This window comes from Cuculus canorus, chromosome 1, assembly GCF_017976375.1.
Source record: "Cuculus canorus isolate bCucCan1 chromosome 1, bCucCan1.pri, whole genome shotgun sequence".
Classification (NCBI taxonomy): domain Eukaryota; kingdom Metazoa; phylum Chordata; class Aves; order Cuculiformes; family Cuculidae; genus Cuculus; species Cuculus canorus.
Window position 1 is genome coordinate 155491195 of NC_071401.1, and position 10250 is coordinate 155501444.

The following is a 10250-nucleotide window of genomic DNA, read 5'->3' on the forward strand; positions in this document are numbered from 1 at the left end:
CTTCCAACTCAAACTAGTCTATGATTTTATGGAATGGCTGCCTTGGCCATACTCCCCTCAAGCTTTCCAGCTGAGCACTTGTCGTTCCCGCTTTGCAGAGTGGTTTATGACAAAAAAAATCTGTTGGCCAGCTAAGGGTCTAGAAAACACAGCGTAGAGAGTGGGAGTAATTAACAGTCTTCCTCTTTTCCCTTCTAAATACGCAAACAGAGCCTTTAGCTGGGAGGGGAAGAAAGGGCCATGGGGGAGCAATGAAACACAAGCAGGAAAAGTGTGGAGGGTCTATGTCAATCTGAGTGTAAGACCTGTGCCATCTCAGCCCAACCCTAAAACTGACTCCTGGGGAAACTGTGATGGGATGAGTGTGGTGAGGGAGTGGGATTTTATGGAGGGGCTGTAACAAGGCTTCCAGGTCTGCTTGCCAGTCCTGGCAGGTCTGCGTACCACCCAGCTCACAACAGAGGGTCTTAGTGTGGGAAGATCCTGCTTCAGGGCAAAGCCATTGTGTTTCCCTCTTCCACTCCCTCTTGGGTTGCCACCTTTCCCCAGCCTCATCAAACCGCTGGGCTTGGAGGGCCACTTGTCTCAATAGGATGGAAATCTCCAGATGCCTCTGGCTTTCTTCCTGTGTTTTTTCTTGTGAGGAAATCACAGAATCATAGAATAGTTTGGGTTGGAAGGGACCTTAAAGATCATCCAGTTCCATCCTCCCTCCCATGGGCAGGGACACCTCCCACCAGACCAGGCTGCCTAAGGCCCCATCCAATCTGGCCTTGAACACCTCCAGGGATGGGGCAGCCACAGCTTCCCTTGGCAACCTTTGCAAGTGCCTCACTACCCTCACTGTGAAGAATTTCTTCCTAATGTCTAATTTGAATCTTCCCCCTTTCGGGTTTAAAGCCATTCCAAGTGTTTACCATTTAAGGCCTTCCCACTTTGAACAAACTCCTGCCTTTAAAAACAAGAATCACCTTGTGTTCCCACTGGGATTGGGGGTGGGGGATGATCCCAACCTGGGCTGCTGTCTAAAACAGGTTGAGCACATTGCCTACAAATGGCATCATCCATCAGCCTAGTGATCCAATTTTGCAGGAAACAGGAAAGTTTTGATCTGCTTATATTTTAATTCTGAGGAGCTGCTGGGAATTGAGGCAATGTTTTCATGGATGATGATTTTGACCTTTTCTGCTCTAAGATCTGAGCCAGCGCAGGATCTTGTGGTGATGCTGTTTGCATTCCCAGTCTTTCTTTAATCCTTTCTGAAGCCGTGAGAGCACAATGCTCTTAAAAACAGAAACAAACTTCTTGAAGATTCCAGTTTTTCCGCATGGCTGGAGGGAGCTTGGGGAAGAATAACCAAATATTTGGCCTTGTTGGAGTCATCAAAGCAGACTGCAAACGCTACAGCAGCTTTTTGTACCTGTTCTTTCTAGGGTAATATGCCTGTGTCCTGCAAAAATAAACCTGGCATCTCTTGCAAATTGGCATCACTTTGATGACACCAGGCTCTCTCCGTCACACCTACTGTCATATCCATGTCGCCATGTTGAGGACAAGTGTAGAAAAACTGCTCTCACCACACTCTACGTATGGCCCTGTTGCATCCTGCATGCTTTTGCTAAGCTCTGTTCCTCTTGAATCCCCTGGCTGGTGGTTTTCCCGATCTCTTTTTCTTGCTGGGCTTGCTTGCAGCCTTGGTCTTGTCAGTACTGGCTCCCTCAGCCTCACCTCGGCCCCAGCCAGGGCAGGTCTGGAAAGTAGTAGAAAGCTTCACCTTCAGCCCACGGGCTTCTGCAGGGGATGCGCAAGTGGCTCCTACACGGAGGTTAAGTTTGTCAATCCACCTGGAAACATAGAATCGTTGGGTTGGAAAAGACCTTTGAGATCATCAAGTCCAACTGTACCAAGCTGGGCAGAAGTGTCGATCTGCTACAGGGTAGGGAGGCTGGACAGGCTGGATCAATGGGCTGTGACTAACAGGATGAGGTTCAACAAGGCCAAGTGTTGTGTCCTGCACTTTGGTAACAACTACCCCGTGCAGTGCTACAGGCTTGGGGAAGAGTGGCTGGAAAGTGCCTGGAGGAGAAAGACCTGCAGGTGTTGGTTGACAGCAGCTGAATATGAGCCAGCAGTGTGACCAGGTGGCCAAGAAGGCCAATGGCATCTTGGTCTGTATCAGAAATGGTGTGGCCAGCAGGACGAGATGGCAGGGGATCAGGGAAAGGAAAGAAGCAGGGTAAAGGGAGAAGCAAAACTCCATGCCCACAAATGGGAATGGAGGACTTCACAACCAGGCCAGGTTGCTCAGGGCCTCACCTGAGTTACCTTTGAACATCCAGGTACCTTGCCCACCCCAGCTTGTGGCTGTTTTCCCTACACCAGGAAAGCCAAAGCTACTTCCATCCTTGCACGTAGGCATGTGCTCACTGTTGGAGAAGACCCAAAATGGCCAGTGCATCATGGGCTTGTGCCTCCAGTGAGGCAGGATCTGGCTGTCCCCAAGGGCTGTGCCCCCCTCGCAGCACTCACCGGCGCAGGGGAAGGAGCTGGCAGTCGCAGTGGAAAGGCACATCCCTCAGGTTGAGGATCTCCAGCCCCGTGAAGTTGTTCATGTTGGGGATGCTGCTCATTTTGTTGCTCTCCAGGTAGAGGCTTCTGATCCTGGGACCAAGGCCAGCAAAAGCACCAGGGGAAATCTGCAACAAAGTGAGGGTGAGTCAGAGGAGGGTCCTGATGGAGGCAAGAAAGCAAATCTCTGCCCCTGCACTGCTCACCAGCCCGAGTGGCTGAGAGAGCCTATCCTGAACCTGGTGGCCCCATGGAAGACCTGTTTTAAGCAGCAGCACCTGTGCTCAGAGACTTTTAATTAACTCAATCAGTTTTGGCCACATTTTGGGATATACTAGACCCTGCTCATAATTCCTGGGAAGAAGGCAAGAAGGTGACATGCAGAAGGCCTTAAAACAATCCCTGGGAACTATTAAGGGACGTGGTCAGAGAATGGTTTGAGTTAGAAGGGACCTTAAAGATCATCCAGTTCCAATCCACCTGCCATGGGCAGGGACACCTCCCACTGGATCAGGTTGCTCAAAGCCTCATCCAACCTGGCCTTGAACACCTCCAGGGATGGGGCTTCTATAGCTTCTCTGGGTGACCTATTCCAGCGCCTCACCACCTTCGCAGGACAACATTTCTTCCTAATATCTAATCCAAATCTCCCCTCTTTCAGCTTCAAACTATTACCCCTGTCCTTACAAGAGTGGTGCTGTCATGGTTTTCTTGAGAGGATGGAGGAATTCAGGGTAATCCTGGTGAGGAGTCCTACAGGGCAGCTTGTAGTAAGAGTGGGAGAACTATGGCCAGGGAAGTGGTTTGGGGAATAGTCTGCGTCACACTGAAACTGGGTGTCTTTAAGGACCAGGGGAGCAAGGCTGTCCTGAAGGAGCTGGGGGAAAGGCTGGAGCAAGACAATACTCCAGCAGAGCCCAAGGAAGCCTCTTCTCCCAGCGAGGTTACACAGCATCTCCTGAAGCTGTGGCATTTTGGGGACATACCTTCAGATGCCTCTAATTGTAACCACCAGCCCTGGGTGTTGGAACAAGATGGGACTAATGGTTGTGCCCTGCAGTGCCCCTGACTCACAAGGGTTCTCAGCCACACGCACCTGCTCCAGGCCCATATTGTCCAGGTAGAGGTGCTGCAGGCTGGAGGCCACAGGTAGGAAGGTACCATCCCCCATGTACTTGATGGGGTTTCGGGACAGCTTCAGCTCACTCAGGGCAGACAGGGCCTTCAGGGCCACCGTGGGCACCTCCACCAGGCGGTTGCCCTCCAGGTGCAGCTTCTCCAGCATCTTGGCAGGAGCCAGGGCAGTGGGAGCAATGCGCTCGATGGCATTCCCGGTGAGGTAGAGCCATCGCAATCCTCTCGCCCCTGCCAGGTCACCTTCCACCAACTCCCTGATGGCGTTGTGCTGCAGGTGGAGGGAGATGAGGTTGGGCAGGAGCTGGAAGATGCCTGCAGGCAGGTGGGTGAAGGCATTGTGGTCCAGATCGAGGTAGGCCAGTCGTGGGGCCCCCTTGAAGGTAGCAGCCGCCAAAGTGGAGAGGCGGTTGTCGGTCAGGTAGAGGTAGACCAGGCTCTCCAGCCCCCGCAGTGCCCCAGGGTGCAGCACCTCGATGCCACAGCTCTGCAGATGGAGAGACACCAGCTCCTTCAGGCCAGGGAAGGCACCCAGTGGCACCGTCCTGAAGGCATTTCGGCCTAGGTTGAGGAGGCTGGTGTTCTTGGGGAAGCCCCGGGGGATCTCCTGCAGGTTCCTCTTCTCGCAGGATCCGTGACGGAAATCAGAAGAGCAGGTGCATCCCTGGGGGCATTGTCCATTGCCAGCTGTCCTTGGCTGCTCCGGTGGTACGGTGGGGCCAGGGGGTGGCTGAGGGCGGCCACACATCATCTCAGAGGGCCTCAGGGAGTCAAGAGGCCGGCCATGGAGAGCAGGGGGTGCAGCACAGGCCCCCTCTGCCTGCACCCGTGCCCTTGCCAGCCAGGCATGGAAGGGGCGCAGGCGGCACGAGCAGAGCAGAGGGTTCCCAGTCAGGATGATGGTCACCAGTGCCCTCGCCCCAGCCAGGGGTGGCAGCCCCTGCAGCTGGTTTTTGCGGAGGTCCAGCGTGCGCAGTTGGGGGCTCTGGGCAAAGGCTTCAGGTGCCACATCCTGGAGGGCAGCATGGTCCAGGAAGAGGTGCTTCAATGAGGCCATGGCCAAGGCTTCCTCAGCCAGGTAGGTGATGGGGTTGTGGCCCAGGTCCAGCCGGGTGGTCCCATCAAGCCTGGCCAGGGCCTCGCTGGGCAGCGCTTGCAGCTCATTGTGGTCCAGGCTCAGCCTGCGCAGGGTGGGCAGTGCGGCAAAGGCCTCGTTACCCAGCACGTGAAGGGCATTGTGGGACAGCCGGAGCCACCTGAGGGCCTGCAGACCCTGGAAGACCATGTCTGGGAGGTAGACCAAGGCATTTGCCCTCAGGTCGAGAATGGTGAGGGACCCCAGATGGCCAAAAGCTCCTGGTTGGATCTCCTCAATGCGATTCCCCTCCAGGATGAGCTGCTGGAGGGAGGAGAGCCCATCCAGGGACTCCTGGTAGAGGAAGGCTATGCTGTTGGAGGCCAGGTTGAGATAGACCAGCCTCCCCAGCCCCCGGAAAGCCCCTTCTTCCAGCTTCTCCACCTTGCAGTGCTGCAAGTCCAAGTGCGTGAGGTACGGGGTGGCGAGGAAGGCCTCTGCTGGGATAACTGTGAAGCTGTTGCCCCAAAGGTCCAGGTTTTTGGTGAGCTGTTGGTCATGCAAACAAACCCAAAGAGTTACCCCAGGGCTGCCATCCCTACCTTCTCCCCCTGTTCCCTGCCCACCCCCTCACCCACCTGTGGGATGGCACTGGGGATGGCCATCAGGCTCACATTGAGGCAGAGGACGTGGGCACGGAGGTTGTCACAGACACAGGGTGCAGGGCAGCGGGTGGCAGCTGTAGCTCCCAGCCCCATGGCTGCTAGGAGCAGGAGGAACCCCTGGGACAACTTCATGGTGGAGGGCACCTATGGCTGGGAAGACACAGTAGTGAGGCCAGGAGAGAGACCAGGCTCCTGTGTGTCCCCAAACAGCATCGCCTACTGACACTCAGCGCCATGAGAGCCATTGCTGTGACCCAGTGGGGTGGGTCTCCCTGTCTGTTGCTTTAGCTCCATGATTTTACAGCTTACAAATAAGGAAGAGAAGGGAAGAAGGAAAAAAAGAAATATTTAGAGAGAAAACTGAAGGCCAGGAGCACTGGATCACTGGTGGGGAACTGGCTTGGAGCAGAACCCACACCACTTTTTCTTCTCACATCACTGATAAAATTGTCTTGATCTGTACAAGGTATGAATATTCTTCCCACAACTGAGGCTTAGTTTTTGTGAACCAAGCAGGTACAGCAAGCCAAGGGATGCCACCACACCAGCTCTCTGAGCTGCCACCTTTCTCATAATTGTCTGTCTCCAGTACCCTGGCCACACCGTCTGCCTCCCTGCTCTGGGCCTCCCACTCGTCCCAGCTATTCAAAGCAGATTTGGGAATAAGGACCTCCACTGTGTGGCTGCAAGAAGGATGGGTTGGTTTTGGCCACGAAGGAGGGAACCCTTGGGAGGTGCTGGAGAGGGACCAATCCTGGGCTGAGCACAGAGGGGGTGGTGGGGCTGCAGCTCTGGCCAATGCAGCCCCCTCAAAGCTCTGGGGAACAGCAGCAGTGAGGTCTACAAGGCTGAAACCCCTGGAGACTCCACAGTGCCCATCCCCTCATCTACCATGTCCCACCTCCCCCCATGCCCCTACTGTGCCCTCCTGCCACCGCCTCAGCCATCCTGCTCCGCTGTCCCTGCACATGGGGGTCACTCCCCTTCGTTTACAGCCACCAGCCAGTGCCACCAACACGATGTCCCCAGCTCAGCCCCCATCTTGTGCCCAGGCACCGCCACGGGCACCATCCTGCCACCCCCTCCCACATACCGGGGGGATCACGCACCTGGAAATGGGGGGTACCTTCTCTTCGAGAGGTGGCAAAGAAAGAGGGGAACGTGTCCTCCAGCCCCATCCAGCAACTGCCGAGCTCCTGCACCAGTGTTTGCTCTCCCAGAAGCGAGAGCTAAATGGGCCCCATTGTGTCGCTTTCCCAGCGTCTCGCTGGACTGAGCCAGAAATACTTTGCAGGAGGAGAAGAAGGAGGAGGAGGGGGGATAGGAAGGGTAGAGCACCTCTGGAGAGAGAGCAGTGACCCAGACATTGCCTCCCCGTCGCCTCACAGGGGCGGGGAATGCCAATGCTGGGGACCCAAAGCCTGGTGTGTGGCAGCATCAGCCTGGTCAGAGCCCGTTTGGATTTTGCACTTGCTGCTTCCTAGCCTCCATCTTTTCTTTCCTGCCTGCTTAAGTCACAGGAGCTATGGAAGTGTGGGGCAGAAAAGGTGACATCCAGCCAAAACTGCTGCTGCAGCGGCCAGCCTGAGCAACGGGAAAGAGAAAGGCAACTGGCAAACCGGGCTGCTGGGCTGTGCCACATGTACACCTCCCAGTTCTTCTGATTTTGCTTCTCTGCCTGTTTCGAAGAGGCCAGGGGCAGCAATTGTTTGTGTGAAGCAACGTTTGCTTGCAGGAGGCCTTTGTTTTCCTCCCCAGATCTGTCATTTCCATTTTTCGGCTCGGCATTTTACTCTCAAAAGGAGTGTGAGCAAATCTGCAGCCTGATGAAAATCTGGAAGATCCGATACTAATGCCCCTCTCTCCTTTTAGCCCTTCCCCTATTCAGCAATCTCAGCTGCCACAACCAGTATGTCCCATCCCAGTGTCACCTGTGGGCGATGGACAGGCCCACCAGGATTGGATTCAATGATCTTAAAGGTCATTTCCAACCTAGATGATTCTGTGGGTCTGCGAGCCAGCTGGCCAAAGCCTTGCTGGCCATTGCCTTTAGCCGGCTCAGGCTCCCAGGGATGCTTAGCGACACAGGGTGAGCATCCAACCACACAGATGCAATGAGTTGCTTGGAAAGACTGGCTCTCACGTTCATCTCCATTCTGCTGTCCAGAAATGATCATTTGAGATGTAGGTTTAGAGAGGATGAAGCTGTCCTAGGCTGGCAGGGATCACCCTTGGGAGATTAGCGACATCCACAGAATCACTGAGATGTATTTTGGGGTGGGAGCTGGCCTCAGGGAGGGCCAGGTGAAGGGAGCAGTGCCTGGCTGGTTGTCTTCATCCTGCCCCTGCCAGGCCCTTGTGACCCTCAAGCTGTTCCTGCTGTGTCTGGCAGTGCTGTGCCCACCACCCCAACACCAGCCTGCCTTCACTGCCACCTCCCCACCTACACAGGCTGGCTTCTTCCCAGACCCTCTGCACATCACTGCCCTCCACCTGGGGTACAGCAGGGTGAAGCTCCAGCCAGGTGCTCTAAGGGGTCTGATGGATCTCAATGATCTTCACCTGAATTACAACCTTCTCTGCCCTGCTACTGGCCACCCAGCATCTCAGTGGCAACCCCATCTGCTGGTTGACATGGAACCACCTGCTGCGGCCACCATCACTCCCACCACAGCCCTGGTTACTGTCCAAGACCCTCTGCCCCCAGTCTCCTTCCTATCTCCCCTGGCTGGGAGCCCCTACACAACCTGGCCATCCATCTGGGCAGCAACACCTTCACCTCCCTGGCAGTAGCCAGAGGACCATGCAGAGGTCAAACTGTGGTACCAGGTACCCAGTGCCACATCTGCCCTTTCTCCAGCTTCCCACCAGGCTTTTAGTTTGTTCCTCTACCCAGCTTTGGCTTCTGCCAAAGTTGCAGAGAGACAGACAGTCTTTGCTCTCTGGTGGGGGAAGGGACATAAAAGCATCACACCTGAACCTCCATTTGGTGGGATTTAACCCAGATAGTTCTGCTTTCCATTAAAGAAAATGTTTCACCTGCGACTGCAAGAAGCCCAGTCCTATAACTGCCACTACAGGTTACACCACTCGCAGATGCACCCAAAACTGCTCCAGGCAGAGCGAGCTCCACACCACCACTGCCTTGCTGGACTAACCATGTTTGAACTAGAAATACTTTCCGCAGCAGCAGGGCTTTGGGGGCAAGATGACTGCACAAAACAGGCTGAAGCAGCGCTGGAATGACCCCATGTTCCTCTAGGAGAACTGCTGGGAAATGATCATTCTCTGGGAGCAACTTTCTAATGGAAACCAGAGTTAGCAACTACCATCTTCTTTACTTTTCCTACCACTGAGGCATAAACCAATTTTTAAGGGACTTAAAAAAGGAGACCATATCCTAACTGGAAGCAAATCTATCATCTAGAGACTGTCACTTCTACCCTCATACCTCCTTTTTTTTCCTAGACAGCTGATCTTGATGCCAAGTACCAGGAAAATCCTGTTCCTAAATATTGTTTACTTTCAAAAGAAACTTGGGGATCAACATCTCACACTTGTTCTGCTACGGCTTGGCTACCCCAAGCTTCCTGCACAGGTTCTCCCTATGACCTGGCTCTCAGTTCTTTGTACCAGCAGCAGCATGTCTGACCATCACAGGCTCTGTTGGACAGCCTTGCAGACAGGACATGCTCCACGGGACGCACTGCAGACAGCCTCTGGTAGAGGTTAGCCCCTTGGCTTGGTCTCTGCATCTCTGTTCTGCATCATATTCTTTCTCTTCATGACTCTTCCAGAGCAGGGGGACTTGAAGAGCAGCAGAAGGCCAGGGAGCTCCAAGGAAAGCCACACCAGGTTCAATACTTAGAGAAAATATAGATTATTTTATGTCTTGATTTTTGTCTTCAAGCCTCTGGCAGAAGTTAATAGACTTGCTTTTGCAACAGACTGCTAAAGGAACAGGAGGGGATGACTTGAAGGAGGCAGAACTCTGCCTGCAGCAACTGAAGCTCCTTCTGTAGATGCAGGTACCTTCAATTGATGTTACCAATTTGGACACAGAGGAGTTGCAGCTTCAGCCACAGAAACTCGGAGAAAATGCACTTTGTTCTTTGCCTTAGGGCAGCCTTTCATTTAATGAGAAGACACTGCTCTTACACAAAGGCCAGCACCTGCCCTTGCCAGAGTGACAAGAGACGCCGCTTTCCTGTCCCTGCTGGATCACAGCCGCACAAAACTTCGCACAGTCAGCCACTTCACCAATGGTTGCCCTGAACAGACCCACCACAGGGAAGAAGGGAGGCAGTGGGTGCACGGTGGCCTTGCACATAACCACACACTTTCAGTGCAGTGTCCCAGGTCCTTTTCTCTCTTCATGCTGCCTTCACACCCTGTGTCAACTTCAGCTTCTCCTACACTGAGGCCAAGCACATGCCCCCCAGCCACTATGGCACATATTGCCCCTCACAACAAAGGGATGGCCAATTCCATTCCTTTGGCTTCTTCCCGGCACTGAGCCTACCTATGCTGTGCGTCGATTGTAAGGGCTGGGAAGGGAGGATGAACGCTCCCCTCCAACTGAAAACAGAGAAGGAAGGAACAACACTTTGCTACCTAAGGAGATGTGCTGATTCTCAGAGGCTTGAAAGAAAAGGCAGCAGGATCAACCCTTGTGTACTCAGGAAAGGTACAGGCAGGCGCCACAAATGTGCATCGGCACATGGACAATCCTCCCTATAGAGGTTTAGGGGCATTTGCTGCTACTCTTTCAGCACAAGGAAAGAAGCACAGCCTTAACTTAGAAGGAT

The 10250-nt window shown here is 54.0% G+C and overlaps 1 protein-coding gene across 2 annotated transcripts; it reads right to left on the reverse strand.

Moving 5' to 3' along the window:
• Positions 1 to 917: 917 nt before the first annotated feature.
• Positions 918 to 10199, reverse strand: CHADL (chondroadherin like). Of its 2 annotated transcripts, none has more exons than XM_054056054.1 (5): positions 6552 to 10199; positions 5416 to 5586; positions 3665 to 5326; positions 2530 to 2696; positions 918 to 1844 (listed from the first exon to the last, which is right to left on the reverse strand). In XM_054056054.1, exons 1-5 carry the CDS (start codon positions 6618 to 6620, stop codon positions 1619 to 1621), a joined length of 2295 nt encoding a protein of 764 aa, XP_053912029.1. In that variant the 5' UTR covers positions 6621 to 10199; the 3' UTR covers positions 918 to 1618. The 2 variants fall into 2 exon arrangements, with proteins under 2 accessions (XP_053912029.1, XP_053912030.1); XM_054056055.1 differs by having other exon boundaries at positions 5416 to 5592.
• Between the last annotated feature and the right edge of the window lie 51 nt (positions 10200 to 10250).